The sequence below is a fragment of the Carcharhinus amblyrhynchos genome, chromosome 5 (assembly GCF_965287045.1).
Source record: "Carcharhinus amblyrhynchos chromosome 5, sCarAmb.v2.hapA, whole genome shotgun sequence".
In the NCBI taxonomy this organism is placed as follows: Eukaryota; Metazoa; Chordata; class Chondrichthyes; order Carcharhiniformes; family Carcharhinidae; genus Carcharhinus; species Carcharhinus amblyrhynchos.
Window position 1 is genome coordinate 42,921,963 of NC_137328.1, and position 27,474 is coordinate 42,949,436.

At 41.8% G+C, this 27,474-nt stretch overlaps 1 protein-coding gene across 1 annotated transcript in view; it reads left to right on the forward strand.

The window, feature by feature from the left end:
• Positions 1–27,474, forward strand: part of LOC145342994 (zinc finger protein GLIS3-like) — a 593,605-nt gene that overhangs the window by 144,038 nt on the left and 422,093 nt on the right. Inside the window, exons 3-4 of the mRNA XM_080188697.1 lie at positions 1,689–1,884; positions 20,108–21,143. Of these exons, the coding sequence (XP_080044823.1) occupies positions 1,689–1,884; positions 20,108–21,143 (1,232 nt within the window). The remainder of the gene's footprint in view (positions 1–1,688; positions 1,885–20,107; positions 21,144–27,474) is intronic.

Below are 27,474 nucleotides of genomic sequence, written 5' to 3' on the forward strand. Positions count from 1 at the left end.
GGAGTGAGAGAATGAGGGTGTTTATGGGAGTGAGAGAGTGAGTATGTGTGTTTATGGGAGTGAGAGTGAGTGTGGGTGAGGGTAAGTGATTGAACACTCTGAGACTTGGAATGAACCTGACACACAATCACACACAATCTAACCCTCTCGCACTCTAATGATAATTTTTATTAATTACTCTTTTTTTTTCACTTTATAATTTATTGCTTTGACATTGCTTTACTTTTTGTCAGCAAATTGCCTTTTCTTCTGAACTTCAACTTGTTCTTTTTGGAATTCAATTTAATGTTGTGTCAAAACTTATCTTTCTGAAATTTGGTCATCAACCCCTTGAGTGAGAAAGAATTGGAAATGTGACAACCCAAGCAAAAAGGATTGGGCAAGTGTGCTATAAGCCCAGCGGAGGCCTAGATGGATCATCTTTTTAGAAACTTCTGGCTGACAATGGGTACAAATGTCTCAGTCTTGTCTTTTGCATTCAAATAGTTGGTTCCATCATCATTGAAGATGGGATTCATGGGTTCTTCTCCTCCTGCTCAGGGTTGTTTAATTTTCCAACCATTCATAGTCATACATGGCAGGACTGCTTTGATCTGCATCGCTGGTCTGGGGATTTTAGTGTGATCTCATGGATCTTTTAGTTTGGTCAATAGCACGTTGCTGATGTTGTTCAACATGCATGTATTCTGTGTTGCAACTTCACCAGTCAGCATTGTCTAACATATCAAGCATATCCACTGGTTGAACACACAGCAAGGAGTGGGGTTAGAGGTGGGGAGGGGAGGGCTAGTAAAATTAGCACTGCCACATAAATAAATGCAGGTTTGAATCTCACTGTGATGTAAAATGGAGTGAAATGTAAGCTATGAAGAAGAGACATTCTGTCATCTATCAAGATTTTTAAAAAAAAATACAAACTCATTGATGTCCCATAAAACAAGAATTGAATTTTGTAAACATTACATGCTAACCTCTGTTTATAGTCATGGGTTTTAAGCTTCTCTGAGGCTGGTCTTCAAGTTAGATAAAATGACAGTTAGAACTTCCATTCTAGATTACTTAATTTAATTGGTTAAGAGTTACCCCAACACACTTGCTTTTTAAAATTGTTTTTGTCTATAACGTGACCAATGATTGCAACAACCAGACAGACCAAAAGGCACTGCTCTCATATGGGTCTACAATCATAGAGATAAACTGAGACTCATTTAACAAAGGACTCACTTTCATACAGCAATGGGCAGCACTCTTCTGAAGTGATTCACTTATATGCTTCATCACCAGAATTGTAAACACAAGTACAGTACACATTGTCATGATCAGTGCAGCAATGATGTATCATTATTGAACATGATAAGCATAATTATTAACTATATCTTCAGCAGCTGAAAAGCATGGAAGCATCATTAAAAGTGAAGTTACAGTTTGAATAAAAATCATCTCAACCTAGTTTATAAGTTGTGGAAATGATGTGCTTGGATTTTCCAGCATCCACATTGTCAGCTCTGAAGCAAACTCTTTCAGAGGAAATTGCCTCAACACTGTTGTGTGTCTAAGCTGAAAGCATACCGTTATTGAAGATATTAGGTGTTATTCATTTCTGTGCGCAGCACTTGCGTGGAACTTTATATGATTTTGGTATGTTCTGTTGTAAGACTAACTAACATCTTCTTTTATCTTCACTTCAGGGAATCCTGGGTTTGGACCACAATGCAAAGCAATTGGGAAAGGCACCAGCAACAATTTAGTGGTTACAAGCAGTCCCATGGCACTCCAGAGAACCGGACTTCTATCAAACCAAGCAATTGTTCACAACAACCACCTCAATCGCACCATCTATCGTCAGATGCACCCAAATCTAAACATTCCTGCTTCTGATACAAGGTCTGGTCGTGTTTTTTGATTTTAATTTGTTGACTTTTTATTCCAGATTTCAATCCTAATCATTAGAAGATCTCTCATATTTATACAGTTTCAAACAATAGGCATGGAATGAGAAAGGGGATTTGATAACATTGAGCAAAACAAGAAGATATGAAACTGCTGTGTTTTATTTGCTTGCATTTTGGGATCTTACTAAGTCAAGCTAGTACGTCTGAACATCTGGTTTGTTGGGCACAACTTGCGTGAGGTACAAATGGTGAGATTTTTGGATATCTTGCCTGAACATTAAGGATATCATTCGCCCTTGTGAATTTTGTACTGACCTTTGTAAATTGATCCTGTGCCAGAATCAATGATCTTTTTTCATCAATTCACTTTTTCAGTACTGCACACCCATCTAAAGTGGGTATTTCTGCAATTTGCTACTTTTGATGTAAGATTTTGATAGGGAATTTATATTAGATTTAAAATGATTTTTCTTAGCTTTCACATTGCTGTATCTACATAATCTTGGTGCTTCAGTTCCCTCCCACAGATGTGCAGGTTTGGTTGAATGGCCATGCTAAATTGACCCTTAGTGTCAAGGAGATTAGTAGGGTAAATAGGTGGAACTATGGAGATAGGGCCTGGGATTTGTTGTCAGTGTGGGCTCAATGGGCCAAATGGCCTCCTACCTGTTGGGATTCTACGATTCTAGAATTATTTGTTCTAGGGATTTTCAGCATGAACCTTTCCTGCAGTGCACTTGCAGACAGTAATTACTCCAGCGACTCGCAAAAGCATGAGATTTAGTATTTCATTATCAATGATGGAATTGAAAAGGAAGAACTCACACAAATACAGATGCCACATATCCACTCATCCTCATTGCATGAGCCAAATCTCCCCATGTAAGTGCTCCTACTTGGGAAAATGTAAAGGGATCAGTCCTCACTACTTAAACCTTTGTGGCGAATTGTCCATAGTGGATGTGGCGATCCATTGGCCATTAGCAGGCTCTTCCAAGCCCACTGAAGTCGATGTTTTTTTTTTGCCTGGCTCACCAGCTTTCACCGTGGAGGGTTGACTTTGGCAGGACTGGAAGATCCTGCCAGTAGGAGGGACCAGAATATCTCTGACTTCTCACAAATGTTATCACATTGGGAGCCTCACCTGAAGCTATGAATAGTACTGTAATATAGCATGGTATGTGTGCTCTGCTCAAAAGTCTTGGTTCATTCCCTGCTGATCCATCATCCTAGCAGTTTTTGTCTGCAGTGGTTTGCCATTGCCTTCCAAGCTCAGGGGACAGGGTGAGGAGACTGGTCTCAAGTCTACTTCAGCCAGAATGGGAATCACAGCCATGCTGTTGATATTTATCAGAACCGTACACTAGCCGCCTAGCCAACTGAACTAACTGGCCCCAAGTTGCCGCAGTATTTTATTACGAGATTCAATCTTTCCAAGCTAATACCAATAACATTTTCCCCATCAAGTGACATTTCCATTTGCCAAAGGAACACTTCCATCCATTTTCTAATGGAATAATGGCAACAGCGTAATACAATATACCTATCTAGCTGAATGGCTCTCTCCTCAATGTTTATGAGGATCTTGAGTTCTAACATCCTCTACCCATCTGGGATCTCCCTCCTTTCTATTGTGAGCCAGCTTGACCTGCATGAAAACAGATGGAGAGGGTTTGAGTAGAACACATGTCAGGGCAGTTGAAAAGGATGCCTGGTATCTGTGGATGCTGACTGGGACCGGTGAGATGATGAGGATATGACCCTCAGGGGAGATGAAGATGTGTGTGGGAGAGTTATTGATGGTGTCCCTTCAGCTGGCACAGTGATCCCTAAAAGGCATAGAAAATGGGAGATGTTTATACTGTAGGGTGAGCAGCCTTTCCCCTTGGTTTTGTGGCTATGACACATCTTTCACCCTAGAGTATAAATCTCTCCCACTTTCTATGCTTTTAGCTTTTACAAAGGGTCATCAGGACTTGAAACGTCAGCTCTTTTCTCTCCTTGCAGATGCTGCCAGACCTGCTGCGATTTTCCAGCATTTTCTCTTTTGGTTTCAGATTCCAGCATCCACAGTAATTTGCTTTTATCCTTTTCCATCACTGGATGGCTGTCCTCTTCCTCAGGACAATTGCATTGGCCACCACTGCCATGCTGAACTGGTGACATTGCTTGCAGGTCTTTGCCCAGAGTGTGGGTATAGGACATCACAGCAGGCCTCCAGTGCATCCAACAGACACCCGAGGGAGGTGTCAGTAAACTTGGGTGCAATAAATATCCTGGGTTTGGCAGCCATGACTTCCCAGTGGTTTCCTTTGACTTGAAGAATGTTGGCTGTGTGCAGGGCCGGCTTTTAAATATGGCGTCCAGACTATTGAAACACTGAGGTGATGGTGGGACAGATGAATCAGAGCTACCTGCTAGTGATCCGACGTGAAAACCCATGTCTGCTCTTCTTTCACTAAATGCTGCACAATTCATTGGAAAAAGCTGCCATTGCTGTCAGCAGGTTAAACACTGTTTACCCCACCCAGAACTGGATTCTGTCGATATCTGGGATGGTTCTGCCCTGAGGCACTTCAGTGACTCAATTTCACCCTTCATTATTTTAACACCATGGAATATGTCATGTGTCACTTATTTTCTCTTCCTATAGACAATACTTTACTCTCATCTGCATTGTTTTCACTTGCTGTTTCTCTGCTCTCCTATATAACATGGATTCTCCTACATCATGTGTTCAATGTTCTCCTAACTGCGACGAAATGTTGGTGTGATTTCTAAAGTCACCAAAAAGAGATGAATGGCACTTGGTATTGGTTCGGTGTTGTTTGAAATGGAAGTTGTGTGAGATTACGCCCGTCACATGCAAAACAGAAATTTCAAAAAGTGCAATTCAATATAAAGTTTATTTATTAATGTCATAAATAGGCTTACATTAACGCCGCAATGAAGTTACTGTGAACTCTCCTAGTCGCTACACTCCACCGCCTGTTCGGGTACAAAATGTAGCATGGCCAGTGCACCTAACCAGTACGTCTTTCGGACTGTGGGAGGAAACCAGGGCACCTGGAGGAAACCCACATAGACACGGGGAGAACATCCAGATTCCATAAGACAGTGAACCAAGTCAGGAATCGAACCCAGGTCCCTGGGACTGTGAGGCAGTAGTGCTAACTACTGTGCCACCATGTCACTCTTATAGGTCTCAATATCAAAGCCTAATAAGATTTATTATACATTATTTTCAGCAAATTAGTGCCTTTTGTTAAACCATAAATTTATACAATTAGGTTTACACAACTTATGCACAGAGTGACTGGTTTCTGCAGTTTCTACCCATCTATGATACTGGGTTTTTCAAAGATTCAGCAGATACCCTGTGCAGTACAGTCCTTAGTTACTTGAGTGTATTTATGGTTAGAATTCTCTGTCCATTCATCCTTTGAAAATCACAGGGAATAAGGGGATTATTCAAAACTGTTGTGTTTTTCAGAGTACAGAATGTACTCTTTTACCTTACTCCCACTTCCAGCAGATTGCCGTGACTTATGCATCATGGACCATTACATATCTTTTCTCTCCTCCTTTTCCCAAGTACTACTTGTACTCCCGTGAAAATTATAACACTTATTTGTGGCCCTTATAGATAGATAGCCACTTCCTTCCTAGAATCATAGAATCCTTAGAGTGCATAAAGAGGTCATTCAGCCCATCAAGCCTCTATCAACAGCAACCCACCCAGGCCCCATCTCCAGAACCCCACATACTTATTCGGCTAATCTCCTCGACACCGAGGGGCAATTGAGCATGGCCAATAATCAATTTCACCTACGTATCTCTGGACTATGGGAGGAAATTGCAGCGACCATAGAAAACCCACGGAGACACGGGGAGAATGTGCAAACTCCACACGGACAGCCACCTGAGGCCGGAATTGTACCCGGGTCCCTGGCACTGTGAGGCAGCAGTGTTTACCACTGTGCCACCCTTGGCTCTGAGTCAAAGTATATTTCTGTTGGATGTCAGTATTAGATATTTGATTTCTGGCAATGATGTTAATAATGGAGTGAATTTTCCTCACAGAGTGAGAGAGGGTACTTCTACCTGACCCTCTGACTCCACTGCAATTCTGATCCAAGTTTCTTGGTCATGGGCTACTGACTATACAGGACTAGTCCATACTGGGGTTCTCATCACCTGGAGCAAACCCACAAGAACTAAAGAGAAATTAATTGTATATTCCATTGTCTTTCCAACTGATAAGGGATCTTGAAAAAAGTCCTGAAGAGGGAAGAAGTCTGCAATAATTAATGCTTTGCAACCACACTTGAGGGATAGAAAACATTTACTAGATCCTTATGCCACTATCCAATGCCTGCCTTAGGTGGTAAGAGGGCATACAGGAGATGCACGTACCATCCAGATGACTGGGCTAAGAGAGAAGTCAGATGGGAATTCTCCAAATGCATTTATATTTATTGGGTGACTGTCAGGGTTGCTGCCAAGGATAAGGAAATCCAAGCTTGGGCTATTTTCTTTCACCACCACTTGTCATATGGCTTGAAGAGAAAATATGCTAATCAGGAAGTAGCCAGGATGTAGACCATGTGACCAGTGGCCATTGCTCAGAGTCAGTTTCAGTTTTGTAAGCAGTATGTGGCCTGAAGGAGCTGTAGCTTCATGTCCACAATAGTTGTTGAATCTTTATAGTAAATCCTGTACCACATTTTCAAGTAAACCCAACTTATGTTTTGTTAACCAATCCTGTGTGAGATTGGTAAATTTATATTACAGCAAGTACAGGAATACACCACCAGTCTCCCACAACATAATTCCAGGTGGGGAATGGAAGAAAATCCAATGTAAAATGCCCTTGTGAATCTAAGATGTTTTCTTTCATAATTTTGTTGCAAATATATATATTTTACATAAACAGAACTATATACGAATGTTTAACAGTGTAATTTCATGGCAGGCATGACCAATGACATTTTCATTCTTTTGTTACTTATTCTACTATACACTGCCATCTTTAGCTTCACCAAATTTGAATGATTTGTGAGTGATTAAATGAAAGAAGAGGTTAATCAATTCTCTTAAATGATTGTGTCCTGCAGTTTATTCTCTAGATAATGGAGCTGCTTTTCTTCACCTCAATTATCCCAATCTACCTTGGTTTAGATCAGGCAAACATGTGAACTCTACCTGACCTGGCCTGAATTTGTGGGTTTGAGAGATATGACTGGCATGCTCAGCCTATGTTTGCCCCTTGTGTCACGGAAAAAGTGGAAATCCAGCTGCATGCCTGATACAATCTGCCAGAATAATATTTGTTTCTTGTGGGGCTTTCCAACTGCTTTCCAAAAACATAGTCTCCATCTGGGAAGATGTTTCTGGGGATCTGCAAAAGAAATGTCCATTTATCTTTCAATAGCTCCACTTTCCTGCTGTTTGCCCAATGTCAGAACTACCAATGTGGTATGGGCTCTGCAGAGGCCCAAAAGATGTTCTCAATGCTGCTGAAAATGGGTGTTTTGAGAATGGAGGAAGGGCTACTGCATTGCTGTTCTCTTGTGTTAACGATTTGTGAATGTTTGTCCCTGTAACAAACTATCTTCCCATTTCCTCTTGAGGACACTTGAAATTGGCCCTAATATCCATTCATGTTAAAGCCAGCGTTAGATATCAAAGAATATCAGTGATCTGCAAGCAGAGGGTTAAACATTATATAACAAGATTTTCTTAGTATTCAAAAATAGAGTATCAATTCTGTTTTCAAAATTTTGGATTAATTGACTATTTTATTAGCGTCATGCTTATGTAAACTTTACAGGCCCAAAATAACACAGCTCTAACATACAAACACACATACAGGCAAAATAGTCGCAGAGGTAGGCCATTCAGCCCCTTGAATATGCTCCACCATTCAATCAGATTCTTGCTGATCTGCTTGTGTTGTGAGTTCCGCATTTGCATTTACTCCAATAACCTTAGATTTTTGTTAGGCAAGGTCATCAATAGGACATGCAGTAAAAAAAATTCAAGTACCCCACCTCTACTGTTTTCTGAGGCAGAGTTCCAAAGTCGCACAACCTCTAACAGAAAATAGTTCTCTTTTCAGTTCCATAAGGATGACCCCTCATTTTCAAACTGTGTCCCTGAATCCTGACCTCACCCACAAGATCAAATATCCTTTCCATATTCACACTGGCACAACAGTTCAGGATCTTATTTACTTCAGTCAATTCATCTCTCACTCTCCTAAACTCTAGTGGAAACAAACCCAGCCTTTCCAATCTTTCCTCATAAGACAACCTGCTCAATCCAGATATCAAACTAATAAAGTTCCCCTGAAATGTCTCCAATACATTAACGTTCCCCCTTAAATAAGGAGACCAGAATGCACACAGTGTTCAAAGTGTGGACTCAGCAATGCCCTGCATTTATGATCAATTTCTCACAATAAAGAATAGCCGCCTTGATTTTCATGTGCTTCATCTGCATACTTACTTTTTGTGACTTGTGTACGAGAACACCCAGATCCCTCTGCAGCTCAGAATTCTATAGTCTTTCCTATTTAAATAATACACTGCCTTTTTATTCTGGTTTAAATTTTCCCACGTTATGTTCAATCTGCCAGATTTTTCCCATTCACTCAACCTATGTGGATCCATTTGTAAACTACTCCTTATTTCTTCTTCACAACATTTGAATGATGCTGAGGAAAGTTCCTGCTCTGCTATCGATTTCACCTCCCTCCCCAACAACCAGACTATTTAGAGTCAGGGCTTCATCAACTTTATTAAATATTTTCATCCGCACTCATGTCAGTATGGGCATGTTCTGGATCCCCATGAGAAAAGGTTGTGAGGAAGGTTTTAGGCTTACATTAACGTTGCAATGAAATTACTGTTGAAATCCCGTAGTTGCCACACTCCAGCACCTGTTCGGGTACACTGAGGGAGAATTTAGCATGGCCAATACACCTAACCAGCACATCTTTCAGACTGTGGGAGGAAACCCAGTAAGAAGTCTCGCAACACCAGGTTAAAGTCCAACAGGTTTATTTGGTAGCAAAAGCCACTAGCTTTTGGAGCACTGCCCCTTTGTCAGGTAAGTGGGAGTTCTGTTCACAAACAGGGCTTATAAAGACACAAACTCACAAAAAGACACAAAATAATGGTTGGAATGCAAGTCTTTTTAGGTAATCAAGTCTTAATTCCACTCACATTGTCTGTACCTTTAAAACTTACCTGTAAATACCTGTATAATTACCTTGCAGACTCCACACAGATAGTGACCCAAGCTGGGAATCTAACCAGGGTCCCTAGCTCTGTGAGGCAGCAGCGCTAACCACTGGGCATGAGTTGGCTATAGATGCATGTCTTGGGTGGACACAATCACAAGTTTCTGACTTGTAAGAAAGCCAGTGTGAATGAATTGAAATGAGCAGTTCAGGGTCCTGACCTGAGCTTGGGGATACTAATGCCCCTTAGTCCAAAAGAAAAGCCATAACAGCAAAATGATGTCTTAAAATGTGATTATTGTTCTTTTAAACTAAAATTCTATTGCAATTTATAAAAGTTTCATCGTAAAGTGACCCTCAGGAAAGAACCTCCCCAAGTTTACTCGATTTCTTTCAGTTATCCATTGACAGAATGAAAGCAAATGGTTATCTTCGGGAGGGGAGAAAAATCAAAATTTATGTACCTTGAAGTCACATGATGGCTGCGAAACAAAGCAAGGATATTGTTTCAAGTTGTCTCTCTGACACTTGCACGACTAATTACAGTTCTCTTACTGACCCAGCTAATCTATGAAGGAATTTCAAAAATTTCTAAGGTGATTTGCTGAGATACAAACATGGTCAAGGCCAACATATTGTTCTGCGTCATTTGTAAACTTTACTTTATTCTTTGGTTATTGTTTGGCACTTGAAATATCCCAGGTTTTGATATGCCCTCCACATTTTTCCCCAGTTGAAATTCTGCAGAACTGTTGTATGTATGTGTGTGAGAGCTCACGTGTAGGCATGCACTTGTAAAAAACTTCCAACAAACTGGTCATTAGTCACCGTACCTCCATGACGTGATGCAGAACCTCAGTTTTTTTTGCCTTGCTGTAAATGTGCTATATCGATTTAGTCACATTGTTATTGAAAGCATGCTGGGACTAAGTGTAAGCTATTTAATTCATGTGTACTTGCTGTAACAGAACTATGTCCTTGATAGTCAATAAAAGCTATTTCTAGGGCATCAGCATTTGAAAGATATAATGGTTAATTTTATGAATTGATGAATCATGAGCATATACTAGAAATTCAGCTGTGGAGGTCAGACAAGACTTACTGCCCATTAACATTGAAGAATATGCTGACATCCACATTCCTTTAATGATTGTGGCTCTTGGACTCATGAATAGAAGAATAGTCTGTACACCCTCCTGGTCAGCAGTAAAATCTATTTAATGATGTGTTGTTCTCACCGCCAATCCACCGAGAAAGCTTTTAAATGTCACCTCTACTAAAATAAAATTGGGGTGAAATCAGGTGATAATGATAAATGATATCCTTACTTTACTTCCTTGTTTTTCCAAGTCCTCCTCTGCCATGACCGCATTGCATGATAACATTGTGCTCATTTAGGCTACAATTTTCCTTCCACTGGGTGCACAGAGTCAGGAAATTTCCTGACTCCCCAAACCTGGCTTGGGAGAAACTTCCATGAATGGGTAAGTGTGGGGGTAACCGATGCTATCTGGATTTGGGCCTGTTACTCCCAGAGGGGCTGCTGAAGCAGTTCTCAGTGCTCTGACACTTTGCCCCATTTATATTTAGAAACAGAAAGACCCTCATTCTTGGACAATCCCTCACCAACATCCGACACTTCCCATGTCCCATCCATTACAACTCATACTACCTCATACCTTGCATGCACATCCCTGGCCACTTATGGCTCCCCTGTGCCAACTATGCATGTCTACTGACCCCCTGAGGCACCTCATGCCTTCCATGCCAACACATGCTATCCACTTTATTCATTGACCTTTATGGCCTTCATTCCAACTTAATGCTAGCCCATGCTCCTTAACACACCAGCCTTTGCCCTTACAGCCTCCAAGTCAACTCACCCAGTATCCACTATAGGCTGACCTCAGGCTCCATGCTGAGACAAAGTAAAATAAAGTTCATAAGATATAGGAGCAGAATTAAGTCATTCGGGCCATTGTGTCTGCTCCACCATTCGATCATGATTGATACGCTCCTCATCTCCATTTCCCTGCCTTCTCCCCAAAACCTTTCAACCCATTACCAATTAAAAATCTGTCTAACTCCTTCTTAAATTTGTCCCAGCATCCACTGCACTTTGGAGTGGCAAATTCCACAGATTCACAATCGTTTGGAAGAAGTAATTTCTCCTCAACTCTGTTTTAAATTTGCCACCCCTCATCCTAAGTCTATGACCTCTCGTACACTGGAATGCCCACCTGCAGAAGCATCCGCTCCACATCTATTTTACCCATACATTTTATCCTCTTGGATACCTCAATTTGATCTCCCCTCATTCTTCTAAGTTCCAGAGAATATAGTCTTAAACTGTTCAGTCTCTCTTCATATAACAAAACCCTCACCTCTGGAATCAATCTAGTGAACCTCTTCTGAACTGCCTCCAATGCCACTACATCTTTCCTCAAACAAGTGCATAATACCCCAGATGCGATCTTACCAATGCCTTGTATAGTTGCAACAATATTTCCTTGCCTTTATATTCTCTTCTTTTGGCTAAAAATGCCAACATTTCATTCACTTTATTAACGACTGTACCTGCATGCTAGTTTTTTGTGTCTCGTGAATGATAATACCCTGATCCCTCTGCACTGGAGCGCTCCAAAGTCTCCCCCATTTAGATAATAAGTCGCTTTCCCATTTTTGCAACTAAAATGCATGACCACACACTTATCCATGTTAAACTCACTCTGCCAGATATTGGCAGATGTTAATCTGTTCTGCTATCTATCTATGTTCATTTTTAAAGTTCTTATTTCCTTACTGCAACTTACTGTCCTGCCTATTTTGTGTCATCTGCAAATTTGGCTATAGAGTCTTCTATTCCTGTATCCAAGTCATTAATATAGATTATAAATAGCTGGGACCCAAGGACAGAACCCTGTGGCACCCCACGGTTATTTCGTGCCATCCAGAAAAAAAAATAATTATCCTGACTCTCTGTCTTCTGTCCATCAGCTAGTCACCTATCCGAGCTAATAAATTGTCCCTAATCCCATGTGATCTAACCTTGTGAATTAACCTTTTGTGCAGCACCTTATCAAACACCTTGCAGAAGTCCAGTTATACTGCATCTACAGGATCCCCATTATCCATTTTGCTTGTTACATCTTTGAAGAACTCTAGCAAATTAGTCAAACATGATTTGCCTTTCATAAAACTCTGCTGACTCTGATGGACAGTGTTTTGATTTTCCAAATGTCCTGATATTGCTTCCTTGATAAGTGATTCTAACACGTTCCTGACAACAGATGTTAAACTAACTTGTCTGTAATTTCCCACATTTTGCGCCTCTCCCTTTTGAATAAGGGCATTACATTAACATTTTTTGAATCCATTGGAACCTTTCCTGTGTCCAGGGAATTTTGGAATATTGTAATCAATGGATCCGCTACCCCTGCTGCCATTTCTTTTAATACCCTAGGATATAGGCTAGCAGGCCCACGGGACTTATCTGCCCTCAATCCCAGTAGTTTGTGGAGTACCTTTTCCCTATCAATGTAGATTGTTCTAAGTTCTTCCCTTTCCATTACCTCTGATTTGCCCATTCTTATAGGAATGATACTAGTGTCCCTCACTTGAAAACTGAGGCAAAGTATTGATTTAGCATGTCTGCCATTTCAGCGTTCCCCTCTATTAACTCCCCAGTTTCATCTTCCAAGGGGGCCAACATTCACCCTAGCGACTCTCTTCCTTTTTATATACCTATAGAAGCTTTTGCTATCCTTCTTGATGTTTTGCGCTAGTTTTCCTTCATAATTTACCTTAGATCTTTTTATTACTTTTTTAGTATCCTTTTGTTTATGTTTGAAAGTTTCCCGATTTCAAACCTGCCACTGGTGTTTGCAATGTGGTATATCTTAGTTTTTGTCTTTATGTTGTCCTTAACCTCCTTGTTTAGCTAGGGATGTTTTTTACCCCCCTTACCATCTTTCTGCCTCTCTGGGATATATTTTAGTGCTAAAAGTTCTAAGTATCTATTACTGACTTCAATATCGTAAAAAAAAGTCATTAAATATATTTAAATACCTTCAAATATTTAATCTCCCAAGTTTAAAAATATTGTACACATAGCTGCACATCATTGACAGCTAATCCCTTTGTAACCATTTGAGGATGCCAATTAAACTATGGATTTTCAGGTCTCCTACTGTAATAATGATAAGTGTGGGACTGTTAAGCGGTATTGATGTGAGAATGCTAGCCTTCAGGTTCATGTCAACAAATATCTATTGAAATTGCAAGCACTTATTCTTTCTTCAACTGAGAGACAGAGAAGGTTTTTTTTAAAGTTTAAAGAGCAGCGAATTTAAATGACTTAGAAGCTTGACAATTCGACTTTTCTTATCCATCCATTTATGCACATTCATGTCTACTCTTAAAAATCCCCACAGCGTACCTAATCTCTCTAGTAGATTTAGCCATTTTCCACAAATTTGTAAAGACTGTGTGTCATGTTTCAGAAATCTGGGTGATGAAAATTGCTTCTGAGTGAAGGCAGATCCATTTTTAAATATGGCGCTGCCTCCATGAATGATGAACATGTGAAAGCCATCCTGCCCTGTTCCCCAACATCCCACCTCCAGTAGGAATAATAGGTGCCATTTACAGGGGCAGCACTTCTGGATTTGAGGCTGAAGTGCTATTTTGGCTGTGGAATAGAACCTTTTCTGCCTTTGTGAAAATTTGGGCCTTACTGTCCTGGCATAATATCAAAGACCATTCAGGACTTGATCCTCATCAAATTCATGTGTGAACACACATTCAGAAACAGCTAATACATTCATAGCTTGCAAAACAATTTTTTAAAAACAAAATCTTAAAATATGTTTTATTATAATTGACGGATTAAAATTGCTTTCAAAATTTTGGTCCTGAAATGCAACAAGCATAACTTCTAAAACCAAAGTTTGCTCCAGTAATGAAGTACATGTGAAATATATATCTAATTTTGAAAAATACATAACATTTCTTTATTTCATGTACTCTCAATCTGCAGTGATGTTCATCTTAACTCCTGGACAAATAATAAAATTCATTTCAATTTTAGATGATTTGGATTGAAAATTAATTGGAAAGATATTCATCTTTTTACCCACTTTAAATATTCAGAATTTTATGGCTCACCAAGAAAACATTTTCTTGATGACTCAGTTGGTAAGACCAAAAGTATTCCAGTTTCAATCATCGGTTTATATGAATTAATTTAAATCAGTCAGGGAGAGACATTTCAGTTGACCTCAGTGGCACATCCAAGGGGATTAGAAATTGTCCTCAGTTCCTACTTAATATTGCAATTCCTGCATAGAGCTGGATATTGTTGGAGCTTGGATATGAAGGCCACCAAACCCCAGACAGAAAAAAAAGACTTGCTTTTATATAGCATCTTTCTTCACAACAGAACAACCCAAAGAATTTTACAGGTAAGTAGTTTTGAAGTGTAGTTACTGTTGTAACGTAATGTGCGCGAAAGCTAATTTGCTCACAACAAGCTCTGGTAAAAGCAACGTGATGAAAGGTCATCTTGACCTGAAATGGTAACCCTGATCCTCTCCACAGATGCTGCCTGACCTGCTCAGCCTTTCTAGCATTTTTGGAGATATTGATGGTCTTGGTTTAGCACTTCTGCACTTCCATATATGGGGAAGTTCTACTATTACAAAATGCCATGTAGGGCCTGGCAAACTTGAAATTTTTTAGACAGCTTAGCAACAAGTTACATGAATGAACATTGAGGGAAACAAAAATGACCTAATTCCTAAAGGGCAAATATCCAATTAAATTAAGAAAGGAAGATGCTGTGTTGTTAAACTTTGAGGCAGCTGGATGGAGCAAACAAAGTACAACCTATCGATGCCTATTCTTGCTCAGTCCTAAGTTGCACCAAGACATTCCAGGGATCTGTGGGTGAACATGTCGCTGGCCAGGACAAAATGTGTGAGAAAGCCTATATCAGAGTATTCTCAGTCCAATCCCAAGTATGTTTATTCCAACCATGCCACGTTGGACTGGGGGAAGCACAGTAACAACATCAGGTTAAAGTCCAACAGGTTTATTTGGCAGCACCTGCTTTCAGTGCACTGCTCCTTCTGCAGGGAAGGAGCGAGACTTTTTACTGTGCTATTCCAACCATGTCAGTCCTTTAAATTTCAGCTTTTGTCAGGGCATTTAAATCAGAAACTATGGCTGTGAGATATGTAATTTATTTTCTTAATTTTCCTTTCACTATCTTTGTTTTCTTTCTCCCATTCTCAACCCAAACTTTCTTTCCTTCTCTTTCTGTTCCTGATTTGACTCCAATTCACCATCCTTTCATTTGTTTCGCTGTTTCTTTCTCAACCCTAAGACTCATAGGTTAAGGAGATGCCCAAATGGATTTTCTGTTCTCACCATGCCATTACCAGCTCTCATTTCCAGCAAATTAAGGAATAGTTACAAGATAAAGGATGCAGGGAAAAGGCTAATGTTATGTGCTGCAAAATGTTCCCTTCAAGCAAAACTTGACTCATTCATTATGTCAGAATGTCACTGAATATTGAGGTGGGCAGGAGATTAAAGACACCCTTTGGAAAACGTAATCAGATTGGCATATGTCCATAGATTCCTTTGTCAATTCAGACGATTCTCAGAGATTTCATTAGTGGCAAACTGTCTGACCCCAATGAAGAGAAATTGAGGCAATTCAAATAAGTAAATAATCCCAACTATACAACAAGGCTCACAAAATCATTAATGCCAGGGAGAACCAAATGAACAAATTGCAAACTGCTCCTTTAAATGGCACAAGGTACTTCTCTTGAAAGGCTACAGCCTCCTTCTTGTAATTCCTTCTGACACCTTATCCCCTGCCAGATTTCCCTGATGCACTGTAGAACTGGGTTCCATGATGGCCATGTTTTTGGTGCTATTGGTGCTACTCATTGTCCAAAGTGACATGTTCAGGTGCTTCTGGTGGGGCTGTGGCAGACACCATTTGGGTGAATCAATAGTACCTGCGCTCGTGGTGTGAACTGGAAGTATGTAGTGTCGGAACGTTCTTGCCATTTAGTATGTAAAACTGATTTAACTTTAGTTGTGATGTTTTCAAGCACAAGATTCCAATTAATGCCTCTGTTAACATTGCACAACTGAACATGCATTCAGCAGCAGAACAGTCTCCAGCACAGTGCTATTGAAAGAGGTCATCAACCATTCTCTGGTTAGTTGTTGATTCATTTCTACTGATTGCTGCCAAGTTAGTAGAAGTGTTTAGCCATGTATTGTTGGGGAAATCCAAAGGGAGTTGGAATGACTTTGAAGTTGGCCCATTAGAATATGAACTCCCTGATTGAATTCTTTGGTTAAACACAAAAAAGAGTTCCCTGATTAAGGATCCCATCAAAAGATGTCTCTGGTTGAACTCTTTCTGCTTTCTTTTTTGTTTCGGGCTGTTCCCCTTCTTTTGGGGAGCTTCCCCTTTTGAGTTGTCCCTAAGTTAATTTGATTTCATTTATTTGGTTGCACACAAGATGAGTTCTCTGATTGAGCTTTTTATTGTTTGTCCAATCACAGAGCCTTTATTGTATATATAACTGGGAGTGACAGGACTCCTGGCACTTTGAATGCTGACTCAGATCTTGTTAACACCCTGGGACTGTAAATAGTAAGTGTAAATAAATTTAATCTGGTGAAGGGATACTGGCCTCCACTTGACTTATTTCAGCTGTGGTGTGGCACATGGTTTGGGCCTTGATTCTGACTTTGAGTTGCAAACACTTGCTTCCCAAACATAAGTTTTCATTTTCCTTAGCATAATAGAAAGGATGAGCAGAGGCATCATAGAGGAGGATAGGTTGTTTGAAGAGGTAAGAGCGGATGGGCTCAGCAAGAGATGATATCGACCCAGGGTCCACAGGTAGCAGTTATTCTACCTCCAATTCAGCAAGCAGTAGATGCCTCATTAACACTACACTGGTGCTCACTCAAATCCACCACCTGTTACAGACAGACCTACAGCCTCAGCACAGATGAGAACAATGTTGTGCAGTTAACTTCCCATGTTGTATTTCTAGTGTGGAACAGGGGACGTGTCCACCCCCTCAGTTGTATAAGGGTGGCAACTGATACACTGCATGGGAATAGAAGGGATACATTGCCTTCTGTTTTCTCAGAGAGAAGCAGATGGAGCATGCATGTGGCTACATCGGGGTAGTTGGGTTCCTCATGGTGCCAGAAGCTATGCCAGTGACACAGCAAGGTTGGCAAAAGACTGCTGACTTGCAGCATGGGGAGATGACTGGTGGCTTTGGAGGCTGACCCCTGGCCTGAAAAGGTCAAGTTTCAGATTGCAGCACCTCAACGAGCGGTAGCTGCCTGTCTACCTGACAGGCAACAGCAAGGCCACAATCTGAGTGGCAGTGCTGAGAACATCAATGCTCTCCTTGAGAAAAGGCAGCAAGTTTGTGTTTACAGAGCCACTGCTACTCTTCTGGGGAGGTACTCCATTATTGTATCAGTGGACACATTATTGGAATGGTGCTGGACACTGCAAACATTTGACCACATGTGACAGCAGTCTGAGTTTGCAAGGTAACAAGCTGAGCCTGCATGGGTCAGTCTTCCCCTGCCGCTTAGACATTGGATGTATCCTGTTGTGCTGCAGTGGAAGCTGAGACATCAGCCATCATGGCTTGGTCTGTAAACGAGCTGTCTGTAAATCACTGCCAGGCTGATGGACTTGTGCAAATCTGGGCATAAAGTTTGTGCTAGCCTCCTCTGTGCTCCACGGCAGTGACCAAAGGCAGCCCCATAATGTACCAAGCATTTCTGTGTGCTTACCTATAACAGTCTTTTGCCGTTATCACCTTCTTACCACCTTCTGGCGAGCTGGTATTTGTGCGACCCTTACTCCCCGCCCTGACCACAGGTCCTCTGTTCCTGTGACACACTACATGTAGATCTCGTCTCTCAGCCAACTTCTAAAGCACATACAGTGCAAGTATCTGAGTTGGTATCTACAAGTGGGAGACAGAATAATGATGTTTCATCATCAGCAACCTCTGCTTTCTTTTGCACATCATGCTTCTTGCACCACTGCCTGGCCAAGTTACAATTCTTAGGGAGCCTTAAAGAAGAAAAGCACAGCAGTAGAGTTAGCACAAGGGAAGGGGAGAGAAGTGCAAGAACAATGTTTACTTCATCTATAATTTGTAAATCAGAAGAGATTGTAGGATGAGGGGGAAGTGCGATGTAAGAAGGAGAATAAGGTAGGAGCGTAAAGCAATTTTCATTGCTTTCATCTCCCTGTTAGCCAAGACCTCAGTCACGGCATGCCTTTGTAACTGTTCACTCTGCTTGTTGCTTCTGACCTCAGTTATGCTCTACATTGTCCTGCAAGGGAGAGGCAAGTGTATTAGTGAGTGTGGTGCAGTGGGGTTGATGTACCTAACATGGTTGAATAGCTGGTAGTGTGTTCAGGTTGTGAGCTGTGGGTATGAGGCTTGAAGCAGTACAAAGTGTGTGAGTGTGAGGTGAAGCTTTGAATGTGATTGACAGAGATTGTTATTGGGAGAGTGATGTGGTAATTCGAGGAGTGTGTGGAGTTCGTGGTGTAGTTGGTAGGATATGACATTTGAAGATACACTCACTAATCTTGACAATTTGCGTGAGATCATGAAATTACTTTCAGTAATGCATCTGGGATACAGGGGCTACATTTTTTGTATTGGTTGGCACAGCAATCTGGTCTCACTCAGCCTTCTATTTGTTTGAGGAGCCTCCTAGCCCCTGGGGAGGGGAGGATACCCCTCCTCCTCTCCACCTCCTGCACCAAGGGCTCCAGTGCAGTTAGTGAACTTCAGAGCCCACACTTGTGCCATTCCTGTATCTTTCCCAGAATAAACTGACTGCTGGAATAATATCCGACACCTTCTCCAGACAAAAGGTTGGTTTAAACTAGCACAACCTAGCTTAAACTAATATTTGCTTTTTTAATTTTTACATAGGATGTGACTGTCACTGGCAAAGCCAGCATTTATTATCCACCCCTAATTGTTCTTTGACCGAGTGACGTGCTAGGCCATTTCAGGGCGAGTTAAAAGTCAACCACATTTCAGTGGGTCTGGAGCCTCATTTGCCCAGACTATATAGAAAGGCAGATTTCTTTCCCTAAAGGAAAATAGAGAACCAAATAAGTTCTTGGAACAATCAATGATTATTGACAGGGCCACCATTACTGAGACCAGTTTTATATTCACATTTATTTATTGAGTTCAAATTCCACCAGCTGCCGTGATGGGATTTGAACCCATGTTCTCAGAGCATTAGCATGGGCCTCTTGATTATTACTCCAGTGACATCTCCACTAAATCATCAGTTTCCCCTGCTTTGGCATGCAGCCACTCAGCTTAGCACCGTTGCGCATGACCATTGTCCAAATAAATGGAGTTTGCATATTGCCTGCATTGGAAGACAGGGGTGTGGCTAATGGAGCAACATCATACCTTGCTTGTTCTTGGATGTGATTGCATTTTGCCTCTTTGTTATCTTACGTCATAAAGGAACCAATTTGAATGTTTCTTTTTAATTTCCATTTTATATCGCTCCAGATCTGTCTTCAGTTTGAATAAACCTTGCAGTTTTATCAGTTGTGTTCTGCCCCTGTACGAAATGGAGGGGATGGCACACAATCCAACATTTAAGCTCTTTTTGATTTCTTCAAATGAATTGAGCTTTGCTTTATGAAATTTGAACTTTCAATCTCCAACAACTAGGCTCCTTCCCACTGAAAGGAAACTGTGTAATTAGGTTAGGTTAAGGCAACTCCAAAGCACCATTTTCCACAGAAACAGATATTTCAGATGATTGCTGATGTTTCGTCACCTGTAAGGAAAATGTTGTGACCAAGTCGATTTTATTTTTCATTGGCTTGTTTTTATTTTTACTTTTTTAGATCCATTACCTCAGGTGGATCACTGGGCTCAACTGCACTAAGCCTCATAGAAAGCCAGTCAACACTGAATGTGAAGCAAGAGTGGCCTCATGGTTACCCAATCCTTCCATCACTCCCATCGAATCAAGGTTCTCAGAATGGCAGCGAACTCGGGGATGTGTTGAGTATCCCGCCTGGAACTGCCATGTCAAATAACAGCACCTCAAATTCATTACCGTCCTATCTGTTTGGGAATGAGAACAGCTCTCGCAATTCTGCCAGATCGAATTCTGCTCGATCAAGAAAAAGAGGTCTTTCCACCTCACCCTTTTCAGACGGAGTTGGAATCGACCTCATTATCCGTACATCTCCGACGTCATTAGTCGCGTACATCAATGGATCTAGAGGGTCTCCGGCTGACGTTTCTCCTCAGCCTGAAGTGTGTGGACATTTCCTCGGAGTCAGGGGTAGTTGCATCCCTCAGGCCTACAACACAACAGGTAAAGAGCGTAACCTCTTCACACTCACTGACCTCGAAGCCAGTAATGGGGTGTACCAGAGGATGCAACAGCTGGAGCAGTCGTCTGTGCATCCCATGGTGATGAACAACATGGTTGTTCAACAGGGTATCTCAGTGATTGGTAATCAGCAGTATGATGTATTTAAAAACGATCAACTGGATGAGTTCTCTTCAGGCATGGAAATTCCTACACTGCCCCAGGGCCCTCCACCACCTTACCACGCCCACCAGCATCTCATGACCCATTCCCATCCACATGGGCAGCCGTCGCCACAAGGGACACAGCTGGATGAGGACGGCGAGCCATCAAGAGTGAATGGAAAGCACTGCTGCCGATGGATAGACTGCAGTGCGTTGTATGACGAACAGGAGGAGCTTGTGCGGCATATTGAAAAGGCACACATAGACCAGCGTAAAGGAGAGGACTTCACTTGCTTCTGGACTGGCTGTCCACGCAGATACAAGCCATTTAATGCTCGCTACAAACTGTTGATCCACATGAGGGTGCATTCAGGAGAAAAGCCAAACAAGTGTACGGTAGGTGACAAAGCAATGTTCTGTAAACTCTTGTATTTGCATACAAATGAACTATTTTATTGACATCAGGCATTATAAGGCACTACAGGCTAATTGGTCATGTTTATCGTATCTAGTTTCAGTTGCCATCTTGATTCTTGCAAAGGATCCTTCAAAAATAAAGTAACGTCTGTTTTGCACACCTAATATAATGGAGTGCTGCCAGTCTTAGCAATTTTCAGGGTATCTCAAACGTAACGTAGCTGTAATGCAAAGAAAACAACTCCAATGTATTTATTCAATGAAGGATTAACATTCCAAAAGATTTCTTTTGTGCAGAAGTGGTTACAAATATGACGCCAAACCTGAACGTTCAGTTTTATTGTCTCTAATACAGTTGCATAAAATCAAGCAGTAGCCTAGTTACTAAGAGCAGCAAACATTATTTTCACAATAAGGGCATAAAGGGAAAGACTGCACAAGTTTTTAAGTTTAAAGGGTAGGCAGGATAGGACAGCAGTGCCCCATTAATGATGCATTATACCACGCAGTGATGGCTTCCGGATTTAAAAGCTGCCACTTTATTGAATCGTTCTTCATAAGGAGACATTTTAATGGAAGCCATAGCATTTCCCCATGGAAAGGCAAGGAGGCTGAAGAATAATCAGAGGGAGAGTTATCACCAGAATGGCATTATGTAAATGAAAGCAACAGATCCAAGAATAGATTTGGTGTAAGGTGTTAGCTGCTCTAACCCTCTTGATCAAAGTTGATTCATGATGCAGGAAATGTACGAGGAATGTTTGCATTTGGGAATGATCTGTGAGTCAAAGAACTCATACGGAGCACATGTTCGCAAAGAAAAAAATCATAGATTTCATGTCCACAGTTTCCTAAAATACTCTCCCAACTGAATGATGTACTGTGCAATGCCCCTTAAATGCAAGGTGACTTTTTAAATGCAAGAAATATGGTAAAGGCAGAATAGCCCAGACATTGACAAATGCTTTAATATTTAACCATTGTATTCAAAAGGGAATTGGATTTCTAACTGAAAAGAAAGAATGTGCAAGGTTACAGAGATAGGTCAGGGGACTAGGATTAAATAGAATGCTCCTTCAGCGAGCCAGTGCAGACTTGATGGGCCAACTGACCTCCTTCTACATGGTAAGGATTCTATATTATCGTTACTGAAGAACTAAAAACACTGGTGTAATGTTTTTTAGGATAGTATTGGAGTGGCAGGGTGGCACAGTGGTTAGCATTGCTATCTCACAGCGCCAGGGTTCGATTCCTGGCTTGGGTCACTGTCTGTGTAGAGATTGCACATTCTTCTCATGTCTGCATGGGTTTCCTCCAGGTGCTCCGGTTTCTTCCCACAGTTCAAAGATGTGTGAGTTAGATTGACTGGTCAAACTAAATTGCCCCTTAGTTTTCCCAGATGCTTAGGTTAGAGGGAGTAGCAGGGTAAATGCATGGGGTTACGGGGATAGGTCATGGGTGGGATTGTTGTCAGTGCAGATTTGATGGGCCGAATGGCCTCCTGCACTGTAGGGATTCTATGAAAATAAACAATTGAGAATTAAAAATTGTTTCAAATGCTGTATTTTTCAATTCTGTCAAACTTTGCAGAGGAACTGTGATGAAAAGTTATGGATATGACATGTGCTCCATATCCACACCTGATAGTTTGCAGTCTGTCATTAAGGTTTGGTCATAACCGTTGTATGTGAATCCTATTGCTAGTACAAGTCAAGTTAGTAATTAAAATTAAAGCGATAAAGTTTGGAGGCAAATGTGAATTTTCTACAGGAACGGAGTAGATACACAGATTTTGAAATGGTTGCAGTAATATTATTGTGCCCTGTTATTTTTTTTAAGTCCCATGTGTTTGTGATTGCATTGCCACCTCTATATGGTGTGAGCAATAGATTATAAAGATTGTGGTGTCTGGTGTAGATTACAGTCCTGTTTTAGGGGCTGGATATTTGTTGCTTGGATCGGATTGGAATGGAGATAAGCAATGAAAGAAAATGGCACTGGCACTGTGCGTGAAGACACCCCACCTCCATTCCTGATCCTGCCACTTCTTATGAGAGCATAAGTAGAGTGAGAGGAGAGCGGGGAAGTGAAGAGGTCCATGTCATTGGATGCATTTAGGTAATTAAGCAACTTCTTTAGAGTTCCCTTTCTAAGGTCTCAGTTTTTGCCTGTTTTCGCAACCATTGGGAGCTGTGTAAAGCTGAAGAGCAGTAGCCTGTCAGGAACAACAATGTGGGAAAAGTTTTATTGAATTGAAAGAAGTGGAAGTTTTGAAGCAAATCTATTCCATTTTAGTAGCATTAACATTTTCCAATCCTATCCCAGGTTACAGCTCTCCGTTTGCCCTGGTCAATTTGGATGCTTTCATTTTTTTTTAAACCATGCACAGCTGGCAAACAAAGCAATGGCTGCCAAGTCAGAATGTGGCCTGTTCCCTGGTTCTGCTCAGCTACTCTTCATCCCCTGAACCATGGCCACTAATTAGCTGCCAATTCTGACTTCTCACCAATTGATCCCTCTCTTGCACCAAAATCGTTCTCTTTTTCCCACTGGGGAGAGGATTTGCGACCAGAAAGGAACCCAGCTCTCACATCCTACCTCCCCAGACAAAATTGGCCCTTAATCTCAGAGATACTTTCCCAGCAAGAATTTCACATCTTCTCATTTAAGCAATCACGAAGGAGGTGAGGTCTAACCGGTGGGCTGAATTTTACACTTCCTTGCCAAAGGATTTGAAAGTGGTGGGGTGGGGTGCGGGGTTCATAAAATGCAGTGGGCAGGTTGCTGGGTGCTGCCCCGACCTGGGATGCTGGAGCCATAAGACATAGGTGCAGAAGTAGGCCATTCGGTTCATCGAGTCTGCTCTGCTATCCAATAAGATCATGACCGATCTGATGTGATCATCCTTAATTCAACGTTCCCGCCTATCCCCATAACCCTTGATTCCCTCATCAACATCGGGTCACTCAGAGAACCATAGGATTCCTACAGTGCAGAAGCAGGCCATTCAGTCCATCAAGTCTGCACCGACTCTCCAAAAGAGCATTTTACCCAGACCCTTTCGATGTAACTCCACGTATTTCCCATGGCTAATCCATCTAAGGTCAGAATTGAGGCCCTTCTCATCTGATTGCATAGTGTTCATTCCATTCGTCATTCCTCAGATCTTGAAGCAATCCATGCACATATGCAGCAAAGCCGAAACACCCTCCATGCTTTAGATATGAATGGTAAGTAATATCTACATTACACAAGTGCTGGTCAACTTTCACAGGTGATCATCTAACCACCTCCCCTAATATTCACTTATGGAGTCCCTCTCCATCAATATTCTGAGCGCTGTCTTCGACAAGAAACACAATTGGACCTGAACTTCCACAGAATGGCACCTAATCCACCGAACCTACGCATTCTGGGACACTAAGGGGCAATTTAGCATGGCCGGTCCACCAAACCAGCACACCTTTGGACTGTAGGAAGAAAGCAGAGAACCCAGAGGAAACCCACACAGACACAGGGAGAACGTGCAGACTCCACACAGATGGTCACCCCAGGGTGGAATTGAATTTGGGCCCCTGGTGTTGTGAAGCAGCAGTGCTAACCACTGTGTCATCATGCCACCCATCCACACACTCCTGGACCTATTGAGGTTCTTAAGTGCATAGCCAATCAATGGGTGTTTAAGGGCCACTATTTCATGCAGGGCAGAGGGAGGCCTACATCAGGTGGGTAAGTTGGCAGTTTTAGCTGGGCAAGCCAGTGTCAGGCAAGAAGAGGGGGGACCTCCTTTGCAGGTCATCTGGGCTGAATAGAGTATTCTCCTTCTTAGGTTTCCCCCCTACCCCTTGGGCTTCTCAAACAACACCCCTTAAAACCGAGCAACCCAATCCTATTTTACACATTTCTGTTGGCAAAGCAGTCAATTCAGCCTCCAGACTGATTTTATTTCCCTTTGACTAGTACAGAAAGGAAAATAGAAATGCCACAAAGTTTTCTGAAACAATCAATTGTTTGCAAAATCCATATGTTTATTTAAAATTATTCCAGAATAGCAATCGAGAATTTACTTTTGAATGTTTGTATTACAAGAACTGAGATGCCAGCAATGTGCATGTATTGCTGAGTGGATCGGTTAGCTGTATTCAAGAGAGGGGGTAAAGTAATCTTGTCTCCCGTGATGTTAACATTTTAGACTTAACATGACAAAGGAGATCTGTGACCAAACCTTACCTGCAAACCATGTAGATAGTAAATAAAATTGAATATCCGACCCCTCTTGAGATATGCCCTACAAAAACAACTTTGGAAAAGAACACTCCAACATGACAATTTAAGGGAAGAGTGAACATCAATGCTATTGAGAGACATTTACTTATCTATAACTTGCTCACCATGCTGGGTTCTGCCAGAATGACTTCGCTCCAAGTCTCATTACTCAATTAACTTTGTCGATCAACTGTCCTCCTCCGTAAGGTCAGAATTGAGGTCCTTCTTATTTGATTGTATAGTTTTCATTCCATTTGCCATTCCTAAGATCATAAAGCAATCCGTGCACATATGCAGCAAAGCCGAAACACCCTCCGTGCTTTCGACATGAATGGTAAGTACTATCTGCATTACACAAGTGTTGGTCAGCTTTCACAGGTGGTCATCTAGCCACCTCCCTTAATATTCACTTATAGAGACCCTCACCATCAACATGCTGAGCGCTATCTTCGACGAGAAATGTGATTGGTCATGAACTTCCACAGAATGGCAGGCAGAGTTGGATTGCTTCTCTGCTTCTGGATATCCAGCCACTCCTTCCTCTCCCAATCTTCCAACTCAGGCCAGGCAGCAACTATCTATGGCAGTGCACTCCTGAGGCCTTTAGTCATGGGCTGGAGAGCTAGAAGTAAGGAAGACATGCCCCCATTTCTTAAGGGCAACAACAGCCATAAAGCAAGTAAGTATGAATATCCAGTTGCTTGCAAAAGCCAGAGAGAAGGTAGGTTTCAAAAGTAAGTGAGTAGCATTGTGTGTGAGCATGTGAGGGGTTTGGTGGGGGGAGGTGGGAGATGGGATGGGGTTGTGTGGTCAGCAGTGGGGGGTCTAGAGGATCGGGTGGTCAGTGGAGGAGTTAGCTTGTCAGCTGGGGTTCAATTAATGTGGAGTTTATTTGTTAGTCACAGGTAAGCTTACATTAACACGGCAATGAAGTTACTGGGAAAATACCCCAGTCGCCACACTCCAGTGCTTTTTCGGGTACACTGAGGGAAAATTTAAAACGGCCAATGCACCTAAAATGCACATCTTTTGAACTGTGGGAGGAAACCAGAGCACCTGGAGGAAACCCACACAAATACAGGGAGAACATGAAGACTTCACACAGGCAGTAACCCAAGTCAGGACTTGAACCCTAGTCCCTGGTGCTGTGAGGCAGCAGTGTTAACCACTGTGTCAACTGGGGCTATTGGAGTCTGGTGGTTAGTGAGGGAGGATGCAGGTCAGGTGGTCAGTGTAGGGGTTAAGTCAGGAGCAGTTGGGAGTCAGTTGAAGGGTGAATGTGGATGGGTCAGTTTGGGTGAGTCAGGTAGCTCGGGTGTCAGTCACTCTCTGAGGGGAAGTCTGGTTGTCAGTAGGGGGATCAGCAACAGTGGGGAGTGGATTTATATTTAGAGGGAGGCAAATTGGAGGGGAGGTGGGCAGGTATAATAAGAAATCTCACAACACCAGGTTAAAGTCTAACAGGTTTATTTAGTAGCACAAACGTTCAGAATGTCACTCCTTCTTCAGGTTCTTCTCACCTGAAGGAGAAGTGACACTCCGAAAGCTTGTGCTACCAAATAAGCATGTTGAACTTTAACCTGATGTTGTGAGACATGTTACTGTGCTTACCCCAGTCTAATGCCAGCACCTCCACATCATGGAGGGCAAGTGGTCAGTGAGGTTAGATTGGGAGGGTCCGGAATATTTGGGAGATCAGTTTAGTGGGTTTGAGTATTCAGTGGGGTAATCTGGGGTTTTGAAGGGTGGGGGGGGAGGCATCCCATAGGGGATGCTTGCCCAGGAGTTATCAATGGCTTTAATTCTAACATTTTCCAGGTAACTATAGCTGTAAGACAGTTGAAACCATCTGAAGTTTGTGATTCAAATCACAAGAAAATTTTGGATAGTTTCAGTTGCAGAGCAATTTTCCAATGGAAGTTTGAATTTGCCAGACAATTCGTAGAATTATGGAAAGCCTACAGTGCAGAACTGCCAGTCAATCTCTACCTGGGGATGTCCGGGTTGGTCCTGAACACATCTTTGGAGTGAACCCTTAGTATTT